General features: G+C 45.8%; 1 protein-coding gene across 1 annotated transcript; it reads right to left on the reverse strand.

Moving 5' to 3' along the window:
* Positions 1 to 7,488: 7,488 nt before the first annotated feature.
* On the reverse strand, positions 7,489 to 24,571 carry AMD1 (adenosylmethionine decarboxylase 1). The gene is made up of 9 exons (XM_051613161.1): positions 24,075 to 24,571; positions 14,689 to 14,775; positions 13,130 to 13,256; positions 12,569 to 12,671; positions 11,729 to 11,771; positions 11,491 to 11,635; positions 10,384 to 10,476; positions 10,145 to 10,300; positions 7,489 to 9,622 (listed from the first exon to the last, which is right to left on the reverse strand). Exons 1-9 carry the CDS (start codon positions 24,203 to 24,205, stop codon positions 9,482 to 9,484), a joined length of 1,026 nt encoding a protein of 341 aa, XP_051469121.1. The 5' UTR covers positions 24,206 to 24,571; the 3' UTR covers positions 7,489 to 9,481.
* Between the last annotated feature and the right edge of the window lie 2,342 nt (positions 24,572 to 26,913).

The following is a 26,913-nucleotide window of genomic DNA, read 5'->3' on the forward strand; positions in this document are numbered from 1 at the left end:
CTTACAGGCAAGTGCTGTATTTGCACCAAACCCCCAGTGGGTGAGCTTCTGCTATCTTCTTTTTTAACCAATTTAATAATTTTTTTATTGCAGTTATTGCATTCTGAGTAGTTTGTTCTGAGTAAAATACCATTAACTGAACGGTGACTGATGCTACATTCATCTGAAAACATAAGAATTTAAAAAAAAAAAAAAGGTTGCTTTGAAATACTGCTTCATCTGCCAGAGCCTTCACACTATAATTGAGCAACAGAACTATAGGAAATGAGATGCTTCTAAGTTTAAACTGTCAAATCTGTGTTTTGATCTGATATTATTGCTTTATCCTCCCAAAAGGATTGAACATGATATTCCAAACATCAGACCTGATCATCTTAGCCAGAAGGTCCACCATTATTTTCTATCATGGGCTCAGGATTCCCCTGTAAAGAAGTCTGAGATTCCTGTTTTAACAAATATAATTCCTGTTGGGATTTAGATGCATACGTCCTTATGAAAAAACCACAAGGTACCAATTTTAAGAGACCAAAATACTTCATTTTTTTTTAAGGGGACAGTTTTTTAAAAGCTGTGAGGCAAATTCCAGGGCACTGTGTCTTTCTGTACCAGTTCTGTACCCTTGCACTCTGCATGGAAGCAGGCCCAGTCACTGTTGTGGGAGGCAGGGAGCAGCACCTTAGACCTTCCCTCCCTTATATTCCATGTGTTGAACCATGCCACGATGTGGAACTGGCACCACTTCGGTTTCTTTAAGCTCCCATTCAGCCATCACTGCTCTGGAAACCAGGAAAGGCAAAGCAAGGCATTGCAAGCATTACAAATACCCTCCTGTCATCTTCGTTTTGGGAGGGATCCAAATGGAAAGATTCTGCTGATACCCGTCCAGCTTTGGGCTGGTCTGAGCAAGGGCCTGTGTGCTTGGCAAGAGCTACAGAATGGCCAGTTCTGGCACTGCTAGCCAGAGCAGTGCTGGCTGCCAGCATCCCTCTTTTGCTTCAGTTTCTCTAATCAGCTCAGAATCAGTAGGCAAAAATCCTGGATTTCTGGCTAGAAGCAACAAATAATTTTCTCTCTGGCCTTCTATGCTATTCCCATCAGCTCTTCCTCCCCTCTTAGCAGGTACACAGTGACTAGCAGGAAATTGTTCATTTAGTTGGTTTTGCTGTTTCTCTGGAATTCTCCAACTGCATCTTTGGTTGGTTTTTTGTTTTGTTTTGTTTTTCAGGAAGTGTTCTCAAGAATCTTAGAAACTATAAAACTAGTGGTGCAGCACTGGAGCCAGGTGCTGTGATGAGTATTTTCACTTCTGCAGACAGCAAAAAGCTGAAAAGCAGATTCAGCTTTCACATCTTTAGTCTGGTGAATTTAGTCCATGTCATTTTGGTTACTCAGAAGAGGGTGAGTAGCTCAGGTCTCCTGACCTAATTTAGGATACAAGTATTTATTCTTATGTAGCCTTGTCTTACCCAAAGGATCCTCATTATCTTGGTGAGTCGGGGCCGTTACTAATGAAAGGGCATTTCATTCAGCCTCTGCACGTTGCCATCTTTGCCAACATTCTAACTGCCACTGGGGCTTCTGTCAAGTGAAATCTCCTTATTTCCATACTGTGTAACTGGTTCACAAGGTCATGCAAGTAGTAAGGCCTTCAGTTCTTGCAGGCAGCCCTGGAAGTCCAAGTTTCAGGGTGAAGCCCTCTAGGTCACACCTCATTCCTGTTTGGTGCTTCTCCTCCTCTGGGTGGTTTCAGGTGATGTCAGATTTAATTATATTTCAGGATCCTCATCAGTACAGTAAGACCCTGCCTGTCTCTCTTGGATTGGATGGCAACTTGTACTTTGCTTTGTGCTGAGGTGTTCCCTCCCAGCAGCTTGGCTGCAGGGGGTATTACACAGTAGATTAAAAAATACATTGTTTTGGCTTTTTGGTAGTAAAGCTAAGAGTGGGTTTGAGAATATGGATACAAATAAATAAATGAACAAAACAGGAAAATGAAATTAGAGTAACAATGAGATTTCTTTACTGAAAGGGTTGTCAGGCCCTGGAACAGGCTTCCCAGGGAAGTGGTTGAATCACCATCCCTGGAGGTGTTCAAACAATGTGTAGATGTGGTGCTGAGGGACATGGTTTAGTGGTGGCTTTGGCAGTGCTGGGTCAGTGGTTGGACTGGATGATCTTGAAGGTCTTTTCCAACCTAAGTGAATCTCTGATTAAGGATGGAACACACACTGTATTTGTACTCTAATCAGCACAAGGCAGATGGGTCCCCAAAGGGTCCCTGTGATGGTAGAATCATTTGCATCAGCAAAAAGCCCTGACTTCAACTCTTCCAGTTCCATCACAGGATGTATAACAGCACATCCTTCAGCAGAGGACAGAGGCCCAGTAAAAATTGTATGGGCCAGACAGTTCCTGAAAGAACAGAGTTCACATCCCCCTGGCCCAGAGCTCAGGGCAATTTGGTTGGATTTGCAGATCAAGTAATCAGAAGAATTCTGTGTCTTCAGAGCCTTGAACAATCTTGAAAATTAAGGATTCCAAAATGAAAAAATCTCAGAGAACTGATACAAAAATTATAGTCTAGAACTGTTTGTGTTTTGTGTGTCTGTTTGTGGCTTGCATATTTATACATATCTACAGATGTGCATTTATTGTGTCTCTAAAATACGCATTACATGTGGAATACAGAGATTGTGCTAATTCCTTGAGTCATTATCACATAAACTGAAAAAATAGCTATTTAGAGAGATTCAGGATGAACTGACCATCTGTTTCTGTAACCAGCTATTGTGATTTAATTCCTTTTCCCAAATCTTTCAAATGCCCCAGGTTTTGTAGACAATATTGCAAAAACCAGGATACAGAGTCCAGCTCCAGTTTTGACTCAAGCCTTTAACTTGCTCTCCTGCCTTTGCTTGACTGAGATCTGTAAGATCAGGAGATCAGTGTAATCTCTGGGTCAGTTTTACACTGAAATCCCAGCTTTGAGACTGGCAGAATTGGAGAATTGGCTCAAGGAGATGGCAGTTAGCCACATTTAGTAGGAATAACTAGGATTACAGCTCTTTAAAAAGGAGTTTTTTAGTTTTAGGAAAGCTGGCTTAAATGGGGGATTTCTGTGTGTCTCTGTAGTATTTTCTTTATTTTTTTAAAAAAGCTTTTTCCAGTAATTGATTAATTTCTTACCTACTGCTTGACACAGTAACATGAGGAGTTGAAGAGAAAATTACTGCTTTGTAACTTCTTGTCTGCTGAGCCCTTCTGGGTGGTCTGCATAGTTCAAATATTTCAGGAATGAAGTATTTAAGAAGTTACAATGTTAGAAGAGCAGGTAATCAGCCTATCTTCCTGTTCCACAGCAGCACACTGAATGGAAGAGCTGAAAGGCACAAATACAAATTGTTCAGCTTTTCCATGTCAGAGAACAGCTGCAAATCAACTTTCTACAAAGCTGAAAACTAGAATATTAAAACCTGTAAATTTACAGTTTATTATCTGCCTAAACCAGTGACAACACAGCTGGACAAATTAAATACTAACATTAAAGCCAACATTAATTGTAGAAGAGCACAGCCAGTGACCAGGATGGCTGTTGGGTTTCAGCAGTCCTGTCACCTTCCTGCTCAGTGCCCTTCGGCTGTAGGTCCTGGAGCTTCAGCAGTTACAGCCTGAGGCCCTTGCAGCTTTATCTTGTTGTTATAAATGGCAGCTTCGCTCCAGCACCCCAGCTAAAGCACCCCTGCTGTGCCAGGAAGGAGTAACTTCATCTTATTTTTCTGGAATTCCCTGGGGCTGTTCAGCCTGGAGAGGAGAAGGCTCCAGGGAGACCTTAGAGCACCTTCCAGTGCCTGAAGGGGCTCCAGGAAAGCTGGGGAGGGGCTTGGGACAAGGGCAGGGAGGGAGAGGACAAGGGGGAATGGATGAAAACTGGAGGAGGGGAGATTGAGGTGAGACATGAGGAGGAAATTCTGGAGTGTGAGGGTGGTGAAAACTAGAAACTATGGAATGTTAGATCTTCAAACATGAACAAAACCCCCAAACTTTTGTGCTGTCTGTGTCTGTGAAATCTGTCTGTACAGAACCCTTGAAACCAGCACATGTGGGTTGCAAGGGAGATGGTTTGGAAGATGCCCAGTCTATAACCCAGCCAGTAAGATGGTTCTAGGCAATACACAGCATAGAAAGAAAACAAATCTTGATGTCTAGTCAAATGACCACACAAGGAGTACTCCTTCTCCTGCCATGCAGGGTATTGTACCAGTACTGGAAGTGCTTTAATACCTGAATAAAACCACACTCTTCCCCTTCAGCTAATGCAGCAGCACTGTCTTTGCTTCAGAAAGGCATAATGAACCAACGACATCTTTAACAAAGAGGAGGCAGTGGGTGTGGAGGGGGTGGCCATTAGAGAGCAGCCCTCAAGGGCTTAGGCTCTCTGGTTAGTTTTAAATTGCATCCTGAATTAGCATGGAAAATATGTTAGTGCTGTCTGTGCTGCTAAGGATTCTGGCTGCAGGACACCCGAGCAGCTGAGGAGGAATCTGGTAGTTCAGTCTAGTCTTATCTACTTGTAGAGCCTGGATTCTAACTTTGTCATTGGAACTCTGACCTTGTATTTAGCTAAACCTTTTCTAACCCTGAGGATGATGTGTTGCTGAAGATGAGCCCAGTGAAGCTGGCAGGTACACAGGGAGTAGGACTGGAGGTGGCTGTGAAGCTGCAGGGGCTGGAACTTAGCCCTGCAAGCGCAGCTAACGATTCTGCTCCCTCCCCTGCTGGTTTGCTCCTCTCTTTCTAGCTTTGTTGGTACAGCCTTTTTAACAATGTAAAACAAGCACCCAAAATCCTACTTTTGCCCTTGCAGCAAGATGGGAAACTGAAGATACGGGAATCAAACCAGTGAGGTCAGATTTTCCACATCTGTGGCTACTTTACAAACTCAGATCAGAACTCTGCACCTTTTTAATGTGCAAGCACATATTAACATCCCCGCAGTTACAAAGCAGTGATCCTAGTGATCCATTTGCACAGCAGTTCCTTTTAATTGCAAAACAAGAACACAATCACTTTATAACCCAATACAAAATAGGCTCTCAGAAAGACAAGATGAAATCTGCAGTTGTGTCAACAGCTGTGCAGTCTGCTGAACTGTAACTCCCTTGTCTTAGTGACTCATTAGACATTTAAGTGGCCAGACATATCTAACAGTAGTGCTATCAGTTTATTCACTCTCACAACTATGTTTACTTTTTGGCAAGTTTGTTCTCAAGTCTCCCTGCATTTCTGAATTGCAGTTGCTGAGGAACATTTCACTCAAAATGCACCATTATTTTTGACATCCACATGAAATTAAGATGTTCTGGAGGGCTGTAGCACTGAGCTACAATTCCGTTATGGAACATGCTCCAGGTAAGTCATTCCATTGAGATCCAGGGCTTGAATTTACAAGAGTAAATACTGATTGCAGCTCCCAGCCAGTGCTCCACCCCTTCCCCTTTCATCACTAGTAGTAGAAGCCATGAGTTAAAGGGGTTCACTGAGAGTGCTCTGAGATACTTAAGACTCTAATTTCAACTGTTTATAAAAGACACTTAAAAATCAAATTCCTGTATAATTTTTTCAGTTTTAACATTCAGTAGTGTGTTCATTTAAGAGACAACAGGGTTTGCTTCATGAAGCTTACACATAGTTTATTCCATGATCAGAACCTGCAGACATCTAATATTTAATTATTATCTAAGTGGTTTGAAAGCAGCATCCCATTGTTTTCTGCCTCCACATGCTTGTTCTCAAGACTGGAGAAAACTGAGCAGTGAATTGACAGCAGGTGTTGTCCCAATGTTTAGATACTTTTTACACACAGCTGCATTTATTTGGGTCTCTGGAATTCTGCTGCCTCTCCTTTCTAGAAGTGGGCACATTCTATAACAAGGCTACCAGCAGCTCAGGTGACTTGCAGTTTTTAACTAGTTATGGCTAAATGAAATGGTATGAACTGGATGGCTGAGCCCAAGCACTGTGTCCATAGTTGGGCTGGTCCAGCTAAGGAGCTCTCAACAGGAGGGAGCTGCTTTTGTATCTCCCCTTCAAAAATGGACCCGAGTTTGCCCAGTGAGACCTCCATGTAGCAAAGTCAGACCAGTTCCTCAGCTGCTCATTAACTTCCCTCCTGAATTGTCATTACTGCGGTCCCATGACATGGGAGCTCAACAGGCCAGCACAGAACCCTCCTGCTCTTCCTAGGCTTTGACCCCAGGCTCTGCTTTAACACTGTGGAGAACGGCCCTTCAACAGGCTCCAGATGATTCAGAACACGCTTGGAAGCAATTTTTTCCCCCACTTCTGGCAGTTTTGGCTGTGCAGCCTGGGAGAGCTCCACACTTCTGGAGCACAGCCTCAGCATTTGGGTACCACTGGCATTGATTCACAAGGCTCACATAGGGCTGTTTCTTCAGCTTGTCCAGGTTCCTCTGGAGGGCATCCTGTCCCTCAGGCACATCAATCCCACCACTCAGCTTGGTGTCATCTACAAACTTGCTGAGGGTGCCCTTGATCCCACCATTGATGAAGGTATTAAACAGCACTGGTCCCAACACAGTCCCCTGAAGGACACCACTTGTCTCCAGTCTCTACCTGGACACTGAACCATTGACCACCACTGTCTGGATGTGACCACCCAACAAATTCCTCACCCACCAAACAGCCCATCCATCAGATCCACCTCTCCTGTCCAGCATCTCTCCAATAATCACACCATCTGCACTCTGCCCATTCCTCTCCACAACCCAAGATGAGACCCTTCCAGCTTTGCAACAACCAGTGTGATCTTGATTCCTCAGACTTTTGCTTCCATTAGCTTTGAAGTTCACCTCTTCTCTTGGAACACTGTGACCCCAGCACTCATCACTCCAGACTGAGCCAAAATGTAGGAAGCCCACAGAACATGGAAGGAAGGACAGGCTACCAAGGGGAAAAGCAAAGCATTCCCTAGACACAAAGTGAAAGCAGACAAGTTTGGTTTTCAAACTGATGGATCGAGCAGGTGTCCTGGCACCACAAAACCTGACAGGCACTGGGCACACACCTGCCTCATCCCAAGACCAACTTCACCCTCAATTCTCAACAGTGAAGTAGCTTGTTAACCTGCAGTTGGTTACTTGAGACCAGCAGAAGCAGGGTCTTCATTCAGAGGAGTATTTCAAATATTTAATGCTGGGGAAAAAAATACATGTCAGATGAAGGCAAATCAAGTCTCTGGTTCATTGGGACCAGCATTTTTAGCCTCAGGAAAAGTACCCTTTTCATCTGGCTTCCTGTGACACTGTCTCATTTTCAGCTACCCAAATGGTAACAGCTGAGATGCATCCACCACTGCAAGGGCAAAGTATATTTGAAGTAGTTTAGGGCAAGACACAAATCCATTTCAGAATTAAACCACATGGTACCAAACATGAGAGTGAAGGGCAGAGCTGCTGGACCAGCACTACAAACAATTTAAGCGAATTTTTATTGAAGCATTAAGTTGTGGTACAGGTATTTTTAAATGATCAAAGTCTAACACCACAGAAATTATCAACACCATACTCCCCCATCCTGATCACCCTAGATAACTCAATAATCCATTCAACAGCTTCCATTTTTATAGCCAAGGCTTATGCTTCTGTTTGTAAAATGTGTATTTCAGTATTACTTGAAAAGGGATCTTCAGGCTACTTAAAGGACCTCAAGCCAACAAATGTCAGGTTAGTTGGGACAATGTTTTAAGAACAAAAAAACTGAAATATTGGTCCTCAGTATTAACACCAAAAAGCATTAGTGCCATTTACAGCATGAAATTGGTAACACTGGTAAAGAACATCAACAATATGCTCAAAATAAAAAACTCAACATGTTCCAACCACTTGATTTCTAACCAAGCAGACTTTAGTTCAGAAGCACTGAAAAGGTGCTTCACTTATAAATACAGAGGGAACAAAAACCATTGTGTCAAACCAGGAAGAGTCAAAACACTGCAAGGACAAGAGGGGGAAAATCATCTCAATCTCCTAGTTCACATGCTGGTCTCACAGCTGTTAAAATCCCAGTATTTGCAAACACTGCTGGAAGTGTGCCAGCTCTTTAAAGCCTGCATACTAGTCAATACCCATTAAAGTGACTTTGAATTACAGCCTTATTCATATTCCATGAACAGCATTCTGCTTCACTTCTGTCCAGGTGTCCCAGGCAGTTCTTGTTCTATGCCTTTACTTAATGCCCTCAAGTCACAGTGAGAGGAACCACCATAGTAAGTAGGAGGAAAAAACAGATGAAGTCACAACACTCAAATACAACATAAGTCACATGCACAACAATGTCACAGGACTGTCACAAGATAGAGGCATTAGCTTCGCTTGGAACAACAAAATGAAGTGACACTGGACCAGTTGAGCAGCACTCTTTACAGCCACAAGTGGTAGGTGACAGGTTTTACCGAGAACAACCCAAACCAACCAGTACACCCAGCCCAGCACATCCCACTCCCTCACTGGATCCACCTGCCAGTGCTCACGGGCACCAGCCTCTTGGTCTGACAATTGGTGATTAGGAAAGAAAACGCCTGGTGCCAACATGACCTTGTGCTCTGCTGTCACACAGCTATGCCAGAGCCCTGGGATCCTGACTCAGCTCTTCCCCTCTCAAGTCCTGGACCTTCTTTAAGTTCTGCCATTGTGCAGCAGCAGCGTGACAGCCTGGGGCTGTGGGCAGACAGACCAGCATCAAGGCAAGGTGAAATTTAACCTGCATTAGCACCCAGGTTCCTAAAGCTGAAAGATGCATTAGCCCAGTGCTGCAGCAGAGCTGAGCAAGCTCCTGGCAGCTGGAGCAGAGCATGGCACGTCAGTCTGATTTTAAAATAAATCAACCACCACCTGAAGTAGCAAAACGATTTTTAACTGTTTTAAGAACTTTCTCCAAAACATGAAAGTGTTAATTAGGAATCAGTTTCATTAGAAATCATAAAAGTTTGTCAAAAACTGTTTTACACTGAAATCACAACATAGATGAAAAAAGAGTGACAATTGAACAGACCTGTCCCCAGTGAGCAGGGTGAGGCTCCAGTCTAATGAGGACGGAAGCCTTGTCTGTGGGGAATTTTTGGTGATACCTGGAGAAAAACTACACTGTGTGTCATTCTACCCGAATCATTTTTACAAGTGTTGTAAAGTTTCATACAGGAAGATTTTTCTACATGCACTTCAATTTCACAGCAAGAGTGGCATAGAGTACCTAAACACAGAAGAGAGCATTCATGCAAGATATCTAACTCCTTGATATAATAATGCATACAATTCAAAATGGTTATACTATGATTACACCTAGGGCTTTCCACAACTACGAGGTGGTGGGAGTGGAAAGCATGGCCCCCTGAATCATTCCCTAGAAAGCAACCACCACCTCCTCCTCCATGGGATTTCTTTTTGCGCTTTTTCTTCATTCCTAATCAGCTGTGCTGCTGCTGCCGGTTCTTGGTGAAACTGGTGAACACAAAGTTGTAATCACTGAACTGGGCAATCTGGTGATCAAGACGTTTAAACCCTTCAATCTTCTGGGCAGAAGAAAACACTGTACGACATTTAGAGCTCTAAAAAACAAACAAAAAAACCCAAAGTTACTTTTAAAGCTAGCACTGACAGCTGGACTCACACAGCATGTGTTGTGTGGTTCTTGGGACAGCCCCACGCTCAGAGCTGTGCTTGGCAAGGCTGCAGGAAGCTCTGATCCCAAGCAGTGACTCTGCCACGTATGGAACTGCTGTTCTGGGCTCCTTGGCTGGCAGCATCACCACCACCAGCAGCACTTCTGCCACTGCCACAGCTGCAGCCAAACCCAACAAGTGCCAAAGCAAGAAATTCTGCCTCTACACAGCAGCACAGAAGCTGCTGGAATGCTGAGCTTGGGCTGCCTTGTTCTGCTGGTTCAGCTCTGGGGATCAGCTGCAGTGCAGGCCCGAGCAACGCAAGGAGTATGTTGACTTTCCAAAGAAGCTACGACCCAGATAGAGAGTCAAACTGGAAACTAATGCCCCAGTAAAAAATCTCTAGCCTTGCTTTGTTTGTACCCCAGTGCATCCCAGGAGCTGGGAGGCTACTGCAAGGAAACCCACCTGATTAACAAAGAGGGTTGTCACAAATTTTCCTGGCTTGAAAACCTCTACAACCTTTCTGATCAGGTCATCATAGGAGGTTTGACTGATGTTTGTTTCAAAACTAACGTAAGAAAACTCTGGTTCTGGAGTGATGTGAATAGTCCAGTAAGTTCCCTGAAAAAAACATTTATTAATGTATTACTGCCACATAGTTACTATTTGTTTTCAAATTAATTATCAGTAAGTGTAAAACTTACATCCGATTTCATCCCATTCATTGAATACCCACAAGGATTGAACATTGTAGCATCAATAACAGAACCTGGTATCAGGTCACGAATTCCACTCATCTGAAACACAAGTTAAAATTCCATCACTCACTTCATCATGCCATCCTTACACGTGTTTAGATGTCCCTCAAAGGCAGAATCAACACCAGTTTATGGGGCAGGACACCAGAATTCTCCCAGTAACAAGTCAGTTTGCTATCTGTATCACTGTAGATGAACTGGGTTTGCATCCTGTCATTTACCAAGGGAACAAGTGCCAAGTTGCACACAAGTTACCAGATATTTGCCTCTTACAAAACCCACTGGGATACCTCCCAGAGCAGGAAACAGTTTAGGATTCAGGTGTAGAATTGCTTCTGCAACTCAAATGGAGACTGGAGCTCCTGCTCAGCCAGCATCCCAAACTGAAGGCTGTTTACATGCACTCCAGAGTGAGAATATACTTTGTACTCAACACTGAAATGCAATCCCAAGCATTTTCATTTCCCACAGAGCATCTAAGCCAGGGCCAAATTTCTAGCAAGTAACAGTATTAGAATCAAAGTCTAAGGAGAAAAACCAGATGAAGTCCATGCACTTGTCAGAGAAACTTTTTAATGTCCCAGGACTTTCCAATTTGGAAAAAGGAGCCCAAACCATCAAGTTATGATTACTTTAAATCTACCCACTTCCCCAAACTATCCAAATGGCTCCAGAATTTAACTTTAATTTTGATCCCGATTCCCCTGGCATTTGTTAACTTCAGTCTAAGTCCTCATAATTTCCATCCATCAGTGTTAGTCCTTTGTGTTTTATTCATGTTCCTCCATTTTTCTGAAGTTAAGCTTCCAATCACCCAGAGCACTGCAAATTGCCCCTCTCAACAAATTAAAGAAGGGACATAGAAAATGCAAAGTTATATTCCCAAAAAGCCATGCTAGAGTTAAATCCATGTTACCCCCAAACCATGAACCTGACTTTTTCCATTACATCTTTCCTACAAAAAAAATAAACTTTGCATTAAGTGCTAAGTGAAGCCTTTTGTTGCCCCATTTCCACCCTTCCCCAAAACGGTGAGTTTTCAAGCAAACATACACGAGTGACATCATTTGCAGTAACACCATCTTTCATGTAGAACTGGTCCATAACTACTGGGTCAAGCTCACTCATCAGAATTTCCAGTGTCTGATCAGGCTGATTGGATATCCGACTCTCTGGGAAATCCAGGGTGTACAGGTACCTACACACAATACAAACCACATGTAACTAGTATCGCCAGCACTGAGTTAACTTCAACTTCAGTCACAAACATTTCCAAGTCTTCATTACATACCAGCAATCAGAGTTCATACGCCCCATGCAATAAGCTGCTCCATCTGACAAGACAAAAAAGTCTTCAGTTAGTGAACCCCAGGTGATCCCTGGTGTGAAAGGTCAGCTTGATTTCACCTCTAAAGACAGGGGAGCCTTTCACACAACACTAAAGCTTCACTGATACAGTCACAGCATCTGTATCAAATAAGCAGGAATGTAAAGCCAATCATCAGAGAAACAGGCTCTCTCAGGTGGTCTGGACACCACAGCTCAGAGCCTCCTAGCAGGAAATTCAGACTGCAGCTGTAACTACCCTGACAGAAACCCAAGCTCTCTTAAGCACCTACTTCACATATTTATGATTAGCATTTATCTTCAAATAACTCAGAAGTACTAAGGTTCCTTCAAAAACACTTCTGCCAGCAGTTCAAATTCAAGGTTGTTCCTGTAGCTTTTAGATTTTATGAGATGTCAGAACTCCGTCTTCAGTGCAGTGACTGTTCTGGGAAAAGCTTCATTCCCCTCAGTGCATTCATGCCCTGAAGGCCCCGTTCTGCCCTTCCCATGAAGCTTTATGGTGAGAGCTGGATTCTGCAGACTGACCTACGACACTCCATCTGGAAGCCTGGAGATGACCTCAGCTAAGGTGCCAAGTGTCAGGCTTAGTGCAATTTAGTACCATCTGGGTAAGTCAGAGTCAGAAATGCAGAAAATAACTACTTCTAGCTTTTGATTTGGCTGCAGAACTGCAGGCACTGCTCACTGAACAGCCTGGATGGTGTGTTCTGTTTGTCACGTCTCCCCTCACACCAACACTTCTCACAAGCTCTGCAGCTTCACTCAAGTCTCATGAACTTACTTGGGAAAATTTCGTTAAGAAACTCCACTTCTTCCTGGAAATTCCTATGTGGGTACTCCTGGTGGGAAGGCTTCATGAAATTCTTACGTGAATAAAAGAAGCTCTGAAAAGTTAAAGGGGCATCTTAGATATTGCATCTATCTGTCCACCTTGAAATCTAAACACCTAGAAAAATGCAAGCATGTAGTGTCAGCTTTCACAGGACTCAATCTGTCATTGCTTTTCCTAGTTTAATCTGTGAGCTGCAGGAGACAGCTACTTCCAAATGTGTCCCACAGGGAAACATCAATGACTTCAGCACTGACACAGGCATGAAAGTCTTTCAGCCTTAAGTAACCTTAACTCAGCACAACAGCATCTGTGAGTTAGAATCCTTTCATGGAGAAAAAGGCTAAATCCTCCAGCAGACTAAGCAACCTTCTTTTACAATCTCCCCATTATTGGAAACATACATAAATGGCAAAGGTAGCTGCAGAACATTTAATAACATCAGTGAATGTGAAATATTAGTACAAAGTTTGTTGCACATTGTAAGGAAGATGCAGCCCTTTTGGGACTTACCTGAATTGAGTCAAACCCACTGTACTCCCTGGCAAGCTCCAACAGGGGAACCAGTGCTTGCAGTAAGAGGGTGGTACCACACGTCTTCAAAATGAAACGTCTCTTGGAGACAAACATGCTACTCTCACTATAAAGAGAGTGTGAAAAATATATTAAATGCTCTATATAAAACAAGACAGGAGAGAATGCTTAAATCTTGGTTCTTATCCCAACCAAATGCATTACTGTAAGTGAACACTCAGCATGTGATGCATAAACATGCTTGGCAAATGGATCAAACCAAGAGACCTTAGCAGACATTTGAGAGCTGTTGTGATTCCCCAGAACAAATACCTGCACATGTGGCATCAGAGCTAGCACAGCCCAGCCAGAGGCACTGCCTGCATGGCAGCCTGCATCTGTGCCAGCAACACACACATGCTGTGAGGCAGGGACACAACAGATGCCATTGAATTTCTTAACCCAGACACAGAACAAGGTCAAACTTGAAATCTGACTTTCTCAGCTGAAATGAAACTTATGAGAGTCAACTGAAAAAAGACAAAAGCTTTAGCAGAATGTCATGGATTGTCTGCCTGCATCTTCCAGGAAGGCTGACAACTGGAAAGTGGCAAGTTAGACCCTGCTCACAGGAAGCCTCCTGTGAGCACAGTCACAGCTACATGCCAAGTCTCATGCAGAAGGTACAGAAATCAACTACTCTGAAGTCTGATACTTCACTCTAGTCCCACTGAACTGGAGGTAGGCACTGATACCCTCACCCAGTAACTGAGCAATGGGAGTAGGTCTAGCCTAAATAACTCCTCAGTCTGGAATGCTGTTTGAAAATTCCAAGGAATAGTTATACTTCACCCCGGATACAGCTGTAACTAGCTACATTCTTTTCAGAGTTTTGTTTCAAGCATGTGAAGCTTGTGGAAAGAAGGCTTCAGCACACTTTCTTTGCCCAGCTTGCTCCCAGCCCAACCTTGCCCTCAGGGCAGTCTGAGCACAACAGTTTCAGTTTTTGTAATCTGAAGTAAAACAGAATGCCAATGGGTCTGTAAAGTTCATGTTGAAAAAGCATGAAACTATTTTGGAAGATGAAAAACACATGGCAAAAGCAGTGTCCCTACAACTAACTGCTGCACAACAACTTCCAAGACTTCAGGAAGGCCACATTTTTCACAGCTCAGCTGCAAGAGTTGTTCCACTTAGAGCCCATCTACTGATGCAGCTCTAGAAGAGACACTTGGACACGCAGCTCTGCTGAAGTAATCCTAAACCTCTTAACTGGGGAGACTTATCCATCCCTGGACAAAATTCAATTATCAGGTGCAGAAGCACCACAGTCCTGCCCTTCATCCTTTTAGATAAAGAAAACAAGACGAACAGTGAAAACTCTGCAGATAACTCTGCTACTGGCCAGCAGCACAACAGCTGGATGGGCAGACTCCTGCAAGCTGCAGGCAAGAGCAGCAGGATCTCAACCCAAGACTGAATTCTCAGCCAAGTGGATCCCAAATGACAGCTTTCAACTTTTTTACTTCTGAGACTAAAAGAGTAAGCTAGTGGCTTACCTGAGTACATAAGCTTCCTGCTTGTCAGTTTTTGTCACACTTATGATCAAACAATGCACATTCTCCAGAAGTTTGTCCCACTCAATCCTGTGAAGACATTACAGAAAAGCACAAACAGGTTAAACAAACTGAAGCTTTCTGGAAACCCGGGTAAAAAGCAGAGCCCAAACAAGACCTCAGCTCCTGAAGTGCTGGACCTGTAAGCACAAAAGGTGAGGACTTTTTACATAGGAACTGTCTATCATACAGCAATACCCAGTAATATTCTCAGCTTTCAAGGAAAGACTGAGTATTCCTCAGTACCCACTAGTGTCACCTGCTGCACAAGGACAACTGCCAAACAGCAACCCCAAGCTCCTAAACAGGGAAATGAGGATAACCTCAAGTCCTGCACCCCACAGGTACTAAGATGAAATTCACTGTTGTACTTAAGGAATGCTTCAGAGGTTGACTCTCCATATACTTATATCTCAGTAGTCATTGGCAATTACTGGAGTTACAAACCAAAAATAAACTGATCTATTTTCAGAGTACGAGTTGAAGCTGTAACACCAGATTTCAGGATAGTGGTAGAAGTTTAGTATTTAAATTCTTTACTGTCATTACTTATTCTACCAGGAATTTTATTAAGAAATTGAAAAAAGTCTAAGGGGTCAAATTAAGCCCAAAGACTTCTAAGTGCTCAGGAGGAGTGGCAGACTTGCAAAAAACTACTTTGCTTGTCACTTCAGTCCTGTGTCTACACCAGATTAGTAAATTCCAATATAGCCAAGTTTATTATAATGCAGACAGCTTCCTGAAGCTGCAAAATTACAACTGCCAGCTGCCCTACTTCTCCCATCCCTCCCTCTCCACAGCATGGCTTGTTTTCCATCTGCAGGTTTGTGCTGGCTCTTGTGCTCAGACCTCTCATGAACCAAGGCATTTACTAACCCAGCATAAAACTAAGCTGCCCATCAGAAGAGCTGGAGCAACCACAGGGCCCTTTGCAGCTGGGTGTGCAGAAGTGCCACGTTTTCCCCACCCAGCAAGATATAAGATGGGCTCAGCTGCCCATGTAACTGCCAGCCTGGTCCCTCCTCAGGAGTCAGACCCTTCTCCCTCTGCTGACACTGCAGAGCTCTGCAGCTGTACTTCAGGACACAGCCCTCACTGCTGGTTCTACAAGCACGTTCCTCCAGCAGTCACCAACCTTTCCCAGTCTGGAAAGTCTGTTGGCCAGTCTGTTGGCAAAGGTAAGGTTTTAGATTCTGCTGTACATGTAACTAAAAAAATTCCTTGATTTCTCCCTCACTTGAGAATGCTTCCTGAAACTGGATTCTGTACCTTTTCTACTGGTACTTGAGGATTTTCCCTTTTGGGACTATACCATGTATTTACACTGAAGTCAACCAGCACACATTTAACTGACACTCACTCTACAGCCTCCTTTTAGATGAGATGGAAGCTATTAAAGAATTAAAGGGATTCCTGTACCTCTCAAAGTCCCTCCTAAGTGTGTGCACCTCTGAGCAAGTTTATTCACTCAGTAACTGTGTACTTACAATCCTAGTGAGGTTTTCCTACCATCCACCAATGAACCTTGATGGAAAACTCTTCTGCAACAATGCACATGAGAGCACAGACCACTCAAATCTGCATGCCAAGTTAAGAAAGTTTGGTTTTAATGCTCAGATGAAGTCCCACACACTTACCCAGCTCTACACCTGTGTCACTGACAGGGTTTAGCTCTGTTCCTGGTAAGTACTATGAAAATACAAGTCTCTGCTCATCTTTGAAAAAGCTGGTAAATGCAGAGTGAAATAGTTTGTATTACACCTTTTTTAAATGCTCCTAGACAACCATGCTATTTTGCTGAAGAGAGGGCTGCAGGATGTAGCTTTCTCTGGGAGCTACAGTGCACCTGCATAGACCTGCCAGCCTTAGTATTTCCCCTCTAACACACTATTAAACTATTCCTATAAATGGAACTAGATAATGTGTTTATTTAGTTTGGTGAGGAGGAGTAACTGTTCAAATCATTCCAGCACCATTAATGACAATATTTAAGTGCCATTAAAGACACACCCAGCATCTGACTTGGCACATATGCAAGCTGAGGCAGAGCTCCCCTACCCAGACTGGTGCTGAGCTGCAGAATCCCCATTTGTGCAGTGCTGCAGATCTCAGCTTGTGCTTGTCTCTGTAGTAATGGGGATGTGACCACCTCAGGCTTTGCAAGAATACACTTCTCAGCCTTCCCAGCCTTCTTACCTGGCCAGTCAAACCCATTGCTTTACATGGCCAAGATTTTCTTGAAGTATCATTGTAGTGCAGTTCAATGGAAACTGAACTGGAAACCGAACATCAGGAAAATGGCTCATCTAAGTTTCAATCACATCTTAGTAGCAGATGTACCAACTTGGGTGTCCACGTGCTCCAGCAGTGAGGGCCCAGCACAGCACGCTACCAACCACATTGTGTTGGATGTCAAGTCCAAAGCCCAGCATGCAAAGCCTCCAGTTATGCACATCAGTACCAGAGCTGGTTTTTAGGTGCTGTGGCTGAAACCTGCAGTTGCACAAGACTTTGCATATTAAAACTTTTCTCAATTCTTCACTGTTGCACTAGAGAAACCATAGCTAAGCACATGCTTAACCTTGATACAGTCAGCTTTTACAGGAATAAAGGGCAAGTTCATTATTTGATCTGATTAGAGTAGTATTAAGAAGAAAGCCTGCAAATTGAGAAACAGACACGATGTCAGACCTGACCCAGGAGCACACCAAAGGACAGACTAACCAAGGGCTGCAGGACCCAGGATGAGACATGGCCACATTAGGGAGAAGTTCTCCAGAGACACTGGTCTGTGTGCATTTTACAGTTAATTACAGAAAACTACAGAAAGGCCACCAACATGCCAGATCTCATCTATTTAAACAAGGTGACCTTCATATTTGACATTTTCCATTGTTTAAAGAGCTATGGAAGAACATCTGGGACTATTCTGTACCAAGCAGGCTGAGTTCACTGAAAGTCTAACCCCTGCAATTTCTTCCTCTTCTTTCATCTGTATCCCTAAGTATTACTAGTTAAGAGACAATGTTTTTCCCCACACACACTGTGGAAACAAAAAATCCACCTTAAAAATAGTATTTCAATTGTTCTGCACATTTATAGCATCTAACCTCACTTCATTTTGCCGAGTAAAAATCCTCAAAGCTAGTAACTGTGAAATACTTGAGAACAGTTTCCTGAGTGAACTTTTAACTAGGAAGCAAAGCCTTCAACTGAAAAAGGGGAACCAAAGAGACTCATTCTCAATCACTATCACAGGCTTCTGGTCTTCAAAATTCCCACTTAAATGGGAAGTCTCTGGATAGCACTACTATTACCTAGATAATTTCCCACAGCCAGACATCAAGACAATCCCACTTTGTCTGCAGACTGCTTCCCTACAGGCAAGACAAGCATACTCAAAGGTGCCTGAGAAGCCCTGGTAGCTCTAAGTTCTGCAGCAGACCTGCATCCACCAACTCAATCTGAAAATGCATCCAAGACAAACTCCTTGCTGTGATGTAGGGTCACCACCCACACCTCATTCCAAAGCTGTGAGATCCTGTTTATGAAACTTAAAATAACTGACACCTACTGCAAGTCAAAGTAGTTTCTCCAGTAGGCAAGCAACATGCATCTGAAATGGTTGCACATGCTCAGAGAATAGCAAATGAAACAGGAACACACCTACTAAAGTCTGAGCAACTGACCATGCTCCAACAGCAGAAAACTGCTTCTTCTGCAGGCCAAGTCCAGAACAAGCCAAAAGAAAAAAACTATCAAGTTTAGCAATCACCTCCTGTATCTGTGTTGCAATGTTTAGTGCCTTCTCAGCACACACTTGTTACCAGACTGCAAATAACTTCCATTCCACCTGCCACCCAGGTATGTCACTATGGAAAACCTGTCAGAACTGAAGTATTTGTAGGAAGTATGTTTGAAGAGTGTAATTAAATGAACAGTCAAAAGTCTTTCTCAACCAAGTTCCAAACCATCATGTTTGCTCCTTTATTGTATAATCCTGTTAAATAAAGACTGAATAAGCTTTGAATCAAGTTTGCCTTGCCAGACAAAACCGTACTTTTGAATCCAAGTTGTTGGCCTATTCTGAGCCCTCACCTTCAGGGTATAAAAGGTTCTTAACACAAGAGTCAAGCATATCAGACAGGAGCACAATACTGCTCTTGCAACTGGGAAGTGGAGAGATAACAGCAATTTAAAGAGATAAAGAACTACAAGAATTTGTTCCTATCAGCACTCACCAGGCTCCACAAGCAGACCACCCCACCACCCCAGGAACAGGACCTTGCTAATGCAGCCCAGAGAGCACTGTGCAGAGAAGCTGCTTTGCAGTAGGGCAGAATTTCTTAGCAAATGCATCCTATGGAACTCCTAAAGACAACTTAAGTTCTATACATACTCTTGCACGGCTTGTCAGCTCTTCTGTTTTAATGAAAAGTTTGTAGTACTCAAAGTAATAAGCATTTTAATCTTGTACTTTACTCTTAAGACCTTGTTTAAAAATCAAGCATTCAACTGCAGCGCAACACTTTCTTCCTCCACCTGTCACCTATTCAGTATATTAGGAACCAGTCACTATCAGTTTCTTCATTAGCAGGCTACAGTTAAGTAGGCAAATTCCTACCAATACCATGACCCAGAATAGCCAAACTGAATGCCTTGTCTAAACTGCCTGTGCAGAGGAGCATGGAAACTGGCTTGTCAGAAAAGTTCCACCATTCATTTCAAGTGTCCTCAAGCAGGCAGATGCAGTACAGGCAAACTAGACAAAAATCACAAGCTCTTTAAAGCACCTGCTAGCAGCTGGTATATTTTTCTGCAGACAGCTGCATGTAAATTATTTCCTATTAGAGTTATAACTAAGTTTATGAGTTGCTGTTGAAGATAGATTATCTTGAACTATGTTTGCACCCTGAGTTTAGATTCAAGACACCGGCAACACAATTTTACTGCAGCACTATCTCACAAAAACCACACACCCTCTATATGCTCTGAACATACCTATACAGAAAGTCTGCATCTCCCTCATCTTAAACTTCCCAGGGACATGCACTTACTCTGGAATTAAAGACAGGCACCTAGATGGGCAACTGGATCCACATAAAAAGTGATTTCAAGCAGTGCTCCTCACAAAATACTTCTTACCTGGAAGATCCTGAGCCTACTGCTAAAGAGAGTAATTCCCAAACACCACTAAGATATTTCAGAAATGGCACAAAAATGGCCATGGATATTTTACCAGGATGCCCTATGGAGTCTCATTAAGTTCTGCAACAGAGAGCAACAGACCAAGTTCATTAGCTGTTAAGGTAGCAAGATAAAAACATCAAAAAACCTCCAGTACAAGTCTCCACTTCCCACAAGCAGTATCACAATCATTAGCAGTAAGTATAGATGGGATTGTTCCTTTTGTGTGAAACCATTCCTTAATTACAACTGCAAGAGTTTCAAGCAAGCATATTTTACCTGTACTTTTGAATGTTTGCTAAAATCTAGTTTATGCACATCAATTTTGATGAGGGGAAGACTGAGTTCTGACAAAGTTCTCCAGATCATCTTTCACTTCCATGTAAAAGAGCTCACCAAGTACAGCAACAAAAGCCCTACCTAATCCTGGCACAACCCTGCCTACCTCACCTTCTCCTCGGAGTAGCTCCACACTGTTCCAAGGCACTGCAGGAGCAGAGCAGGGGTTACTGCCCAGCCTCCTCCAGAAAACACAGAAGTGCCACTGCCTTGGCCCCAGGGCCTGGGGAAGGGGCTGAGGTGCAGCAGTTGTCTCAGGCTGCAGGACAAAGCAAGTATTGACAGGACCCATCTCAGGTGTTTGCCTGTGTTGGTGCTTGGCAGTTTCCCTGGGGCACAGGATGAGAATCTCCTATCAGTGTCACTCCATATCACTCACCACTGCACTGTTTTTTCTCCAGTTTCTTGTGTCCACATAATATAGACAAATAGGAAGCCCACTAAAGGTCCATCAACAAGCTTAATTTCAGCATATTCTTCAGGCTTGCATGCCTGAGATAGGACTCTCAGGTATCTGCATCATTAACCTAAAGCTTCAAACTTCTGCACATTCAAGACCATGTTAAGCCTTGAGATGAGAAATGTACAGTTGCACTTCATCCAAAGGAACAAGCAGCTTATTCTGTGGTGATAGTGAATGCACTGCTCAGTCACCAGAGAACTCCAGGGCTCACAGAATGTTCATAATTTCAGCAAACCCTCTTTTTTTATACATAGTTTAAGGCTGTTATTTATAAAAACGTGTTTTACAAAACAGTGAGAACAAGCACTGAAGTGCAAGTTATTTTGAGACCACAAAAACATTAACTTCATTCCACTTTTGAGTATGAGCAGAGTAGGCATCCTGAGATGCTTGGCACACAAGACCTTGTCAGAGAATTGATTAGCAAAGGAACAACGACCCCCTTCCTGTCCCCCCAAATCCAGAAAGCAAAGTACAGCTCATGCTCAATACCTCAAATTTTCACTTGGGACCTTTACTGAATGTATTAAAACAGTAATCTAGATTTTTTCTGAAACACTTCACACATACCCAAATTGCTCTCTGAAAAGCAGGTTTGCCAACAGGAGAAAAAAATGTGAAAAATGTTCTTGATCTTTTTTCCTGGTGATTCCCAACAAAACCTTTAACATACCTAATCCCTAGCAAGCACACTCAACATGGAAATTTTTAGCTTTGAACACCAGCTTAGTCATTCAGTAGATGAATGGCTCACATTTCACTACTAAGCAGGTATGACAATACAAAAGGCAAGCTCAACTGGTTTGCAACTTGACTCTAATTTAGCTATTGTTCTGTAGTTTCAGCTTTGATTTGAAGTTCTATACAACATAAACTAGCTTATCCAATTCTCTTTATAGAATTAGCTTAGTGGGATATATCGTATTTAGAATTTTTTTCACTTGCATTTATCAACTGTAGTAAATGTAATTAATAATGTAATAGTTAATGTTTACAAAACTTAATTTCATGCTATCACAGTATCACTGATAATTACTCCTGGACATGGGATAACAGCAACTTTCAGGCATGTCACAGCTTCCTACCAAGAGGTACACAGCTTCAATTAACATCTTGTATTAGAAGTCAATTAGCTCAAAGGTCTTCAAAGCTTGCTCACAGCTCTGAAGCTGTGTTAAAGACCACATGTTCAACATTTAACAGTTTGTATCTACTCTATTAAAACTTTACAGCCATATCTAAACCATACACAGGCACTGTCACAGTACCTGCCATTACATTAAATGCTATTGAGCAGTTTTAAAAATTAAGTTTGCAGTTTTGTAAACAAGCCTGAGCTGACAAAGAGAACACCAGAGAGCATGAATGTGCCAGCGAGGAAAGCATCTGCAGAATGCCACCTCCAAATTCCATCTGTATATTCCAACACCAGTATACTAACACGGAGTCAAACAAGTCCTTTTGGAATCTTCTACATCTGAAGTCAAACACAACAGAAATCCTGAGGTGCCTCCATCACTGATATCACCTGCACATATTTCAGCTAGGATTTGCAATGGTCTTCCAGGGTTGCTTGAACATTATCTATACAAGTCACCTCTGATATCTGCTACATCACCAGATCTCAAACAACTGTATGACCACACCTGATGGTTTGTGATAAGCACGTTGTTCAAAAAGGTCTAAATATTTTCACAAGTCTGAAAGTTACAAGAGGAAGCTACCTCATTACAGGAAACTACTCAGTGCATGTATGATGCAGTGCTCCTGGCACAGAGCTGAGGCTGGAGGCTCCTCCACGCCGGAGCTAGTGGGTGTATGTGCCTCACACAGGGACACACGTGGGCTATTCGTTATTTCAGGAAGGGCAGTGACCTGCCCCCTGGCAATTCAGATCTTTGGATAGCTAGCTCCACCAATATCTAGACACAAAATTTGCTGAGAAATAACAAAACAGAGACAATCAGCATAAGCATGCTTTTGAAAAGAGATGCTACCACCATTACTGTATTCCAAATACTGAACGATCATGACAAGCTCTCCCAGCTCCCTGTCTCACACTCCCTGACCACAGACCACTGGATAACAGCGATATTACACAAGCAGACCGGGATACACTGAGAACAACACATCCCCCAGCTACCACCTGAACACTTCACCAAGCCGAGAGCAAACTACTGACCTAACTACAACCTGCAGATTTACCCTGCACTCTTAAGACAAGCCTGCTTTTTTCAGCTCTGTCAGCTGATGACATCTCTCTACCCATCTCACCCTGCCCTTAGCTCTGTGTCCACACCAGGCTACACATCTGTGCTTCAAGCCTGCAGCTCCCATTTTTCAGGCACCCCCACCACACCCGTGCCAGAACGTTTTCCGCAGCCCCGCAGCGGGACCCCTGATGATCTCAAGAGTCCAGGTTTTCCAGCCTTCCCAGGCTCCCACCCCAGGCGGCAAGGACCCCCCGGCCCCGTGTGCCGGCGGGCGGCCGCAGACCCGCGCTAACAAAGGCCGAGCAGCAGCCGCGGGAGGAGCTGCCCCCAGGGCCGGCTCCTCAGCACGTGTGCGCGGAGCCGCGCGGGCCTTTCTTCCTGCCGGGAAGCAGCGCCAGAGCACATTCTTCAGCCGGCCATTGGGTGCCGGGGCGGGCCCGGCCTCCCGCCGCCAGCGGGGAGCCCGGCCCCCAGCGGGGAGCCCGGCCCGCGGCCTCACGTGTCCGCGGCGGCCGCAGCCACGCTCGCGGGGAGGAGGGGGCATCCCCCGGCCCTGCCCGCCTCATCTCCCCGGCCACGGGAAGGAGCCCTCCATCCATCCACCCATCCCCGCCGCGACCCTCCATCCCGTGAACCGCCAACGAAGACTCCCACCCTTCCTTCCCGCAGCACAACGCGGCCGGCCCCCGCGGGCAGGCGCTTCCCGAGCCTCCTCCCCGCCGCCGGGCGGGCGGGCGGGCGGCAGCAGAGCCGGCGGGAGCGGCGCGGGGGGGGGCGGGCGCCGTGCCCCGCAGCACTGCGACACGCCGGCCCCCCGCCCCGCACGGCTCCCTGCGGGCACCGCGGCCGGTGAGGGCACGGGCCGTGCGCGCGGGTGTCTCCGGAGGGCAGCAGAAGGTCACCCCCCCCCCTGCCCCCCGCGGGGCTGTCACCGGCGGCAGGCGGAGGCGAGGCCGGCAGCCCGGCAGGGGCCGCGCGCGCGCGCGGCGGCCGTTGCCACCAACGGAACCGCCGGGGCCGCCCGGCACCGCCTCCCTCGGCGCTGCCACCCGCGGCCCGCGCTCCCCGCCCGCCCCGCTCCCCTCACCCGCTCCGCCCGGCCCGGCCCGGCCCGTCCCCCCCCGGACCTGGGGATGGTGCGGAGGTCGCCGGACCCCTTGCTCTGGTGCGGCTCCTGCTGCGCGGGCTGCTGCCGGGCGAACCACACCTCCAGCAGCTTCTCGGTCCCTTCGAAGAAGTGTGCACCGCTCTCCTTCATGGTGAGACAACTCGGCAACCAACAACCACAGAAATTAACGACAACCCAACTACCGCCCCCGGCCGCTACCGTTTGTTGCCGCCGCCGGGTCCCAGTCCGTCCCGGGCGGGTTTCACCTTCTAGAGGATTTGTCTAAGATTAATTTAAAAAAAAAAAGAAAAAAAAAAAAAAGGAAAAAAAAATAAGAAGGAGGTTGTTATTTTTTAAAACAGCGAAAACCACCCGGCGTGCGCGGCGGCGGATGCGGCGTGAGCGTGTGTGAGAGGGTTACAGTCCAGCGGGGGTGCGGGCGATGGGTTCGGTTCCTTGCAGTCCGTGTTCCCCTGTTACAGAGAAGGGCGGCGGGCGGGCGCTAGCTAATGTCGCCGGCCATACTGTGTAAGCGAGGGGTGCCGCGCACGCAGCCGCCTTTATACCCCGCAGGTAACCGCGTCACGCGGGCTGCCGCTCGCCATTGGTTCGCCGCGGCTCGGTCCCGCCCTTCCACGCTTCCCATAGGGCGGCGCTGACGCCTGTCAAGGCACATGCCGGCTGCCCCGACCCCGCCCCCTGCAGCCCGCCCGCTGGGAGCGGGAGCTGAGGCTGAGGCGGGCGCTGGGGCTGGGGCTGAGGGGCTGGGGCTGAGGGGCTGGGGCTGAGGTTGAGGGGCTGGGGCTGGGGCTGAGGGGCTGGGGCTGAGGTTGAGGGGCTGGAGCTGGGGCTGAGGAGCTGGGGCTGAGGGGCTGGAGCTGGGGCTGAGGGGCTGGAGCTGGGGCTGAGGGGCTGGGGCTGAGGTTGAGGGGCTGGAGCTGGGGCTGAGGAGCTGGGGCTGAGGGGCTGGAGCTGGGGCTGAGGGGCTGAGGCTGAGGTTGAGGGGCTGGAGCTGGGGCTGAGGGGCTGGGGCTGAGGTTGAGGCTGGGGGGCTGGGGCGGGCGCTGAGCCGGGCTCGCCCGCCTTATCCCCGGGCCGGGGGTCGATCCGGGGCGGGGACAGCTGAGGAGAGCAGGGCTGACCATGGCCGAGAGGCGACGGGGGAGCAAACCCCGAGCCAAGCGTGCGCCTGGCCAGGCGGAAACCCGCGGATAAAGCCCCTTCCCCGGGCCGAGGCTGCAGGGCTCCCCCTGCGCCTGACATCTCCTCTGCGCTTTCCTACCGGGTGCTGCTGGTTAGTACAGAGCAGGCTCGGCTGAGCCTTGGGACGCGATTCGCGCTCCCCTCTTCCCTTCCAGGGGCTGTGCGCCCGAGAAGCACGGAATTCCTCATGGATGCGTGTGGCAGAGGGAGCGAGAGCACAGGAAGGGAAGCTCTGTCTGCCTCTCTACACACCTGCCCGCCCGCAACAGGCTTTTATGCATTTAGAACAAATTATTGCAAGCCAAACAGCTTTCAGGTCCTATAAAACACGATTTTTTCCCCCTCAGCAATATGATAGTATCTTACAGTCCAGTATGATTAATTCTTCACATGGGAAACCCTCGCTATAGAGCAAACGAAGAGCAGAAAATAGTGCCCGCCCCGGTGAGCTTGCCGTGTAAAGCACGGGACGAGCAGCAGCAGATGGCTGGGGAGAGATGAATGAGTCCCTGCTAGGAGACAGCGAGATCCTATCGGACAACATAATGGGCAGTGGGCTCTGTCCACCAGCAGAAGTGACTCATGGAGCCCGTGAGTCACTCCCGAGGCAGCTGGATGTGAATCACTCCCTCGGTGGCCGGTCGCCACTGTGGGCACTGCCCCAGAGCTGGCAGGGAAGCGTCTTCTCCAGAGCTTGTGGTTTCCCTGGCTTTTACTAACTTCGTGTAAGTTGTTACTATCACAAAATAAACCTCTTCCTTTCTCAGCTGTTTACTTCTGCCTTCATGCTGCCTCCTTCTTGTGCCAATACAAGCACTTGTGTGTGTATGTATCGGGTTTAATGCTAACTGCTTAGTTTTAATCATGGTTAATGGTTTTTAGTTGTGATCAGCTTTAACTTGCATCGGTTTCCCAAGCCAGTTCACGTCCCAACGACATAAATCCTTGTGTTGGTATAAATAAGAGGTTGTGCTTGGGCATGCACAAGAAATGTGGATGGGGAGTGCAGGAGCACTGGTTTCAGTTGAGCTGCTGGATTATATTGGCTTCAAGTGCTTATGAAACTGCAGCTGAGAGTCTCTGGACACTGTCCAGCCATATTCCCCATTTATTTTTACTACCAGTCTCCCCATCCTTGTTTCTAGATCCATAATATTAGCTCCTAGTCCTGTCTTCTGTTGGTTTAATGTCAGTTTCTGGTTTTCAGTCAGGAACTTGATCCTACTTTCTGTTTGCAAGGGATGTGTCTGAGATGCTGATCTTTGGCTGCAGTGTGGTCTCACCACGTGTCCTGCACCACGTGTGCATCAACTCCAGCATTTCCTGACTCTGCTCCTGCCTGGTACCTTCAACTAGTGTTTTCTCTGCCTTTTCCAGTTCAGGACTTCAGTGTCTTCTCACCTGCTGCCAGACACTACTCTGAGTGAGCCCAACCCCACCAGCTGTGACTGTTGCCTCTGGTTTCTCAGGCACACCAGTCGCCCGTAAGAAAGTTTCTAAGACACCTCAGAGGATGAGATGTAAAAACATGAAGTAAATTCTTCTTGTATTTCTAGGAAGCTTCTCAGCATGAAAGGTAACCTACAAAACAGTGTGAAACACTTGTTTGAAATTTTAACAAGGCACAATAGAGCCCAGTATCACCAGCTCGCACA

The sequence above is a fragment of the Apus apus genome, chromosome 3 (assembly GCF_020740795.1).
Source record: "Apus apus isolate bApuApu2 chromosome 3, bApuApu2.pri.cur, whole genome shotgun sequence".
Taxonomy (NCBI): Eukaryota; Metazoa; Chordata; class Aves; order Apodiformes; family Apodidae; genus Apus; species Apus apus.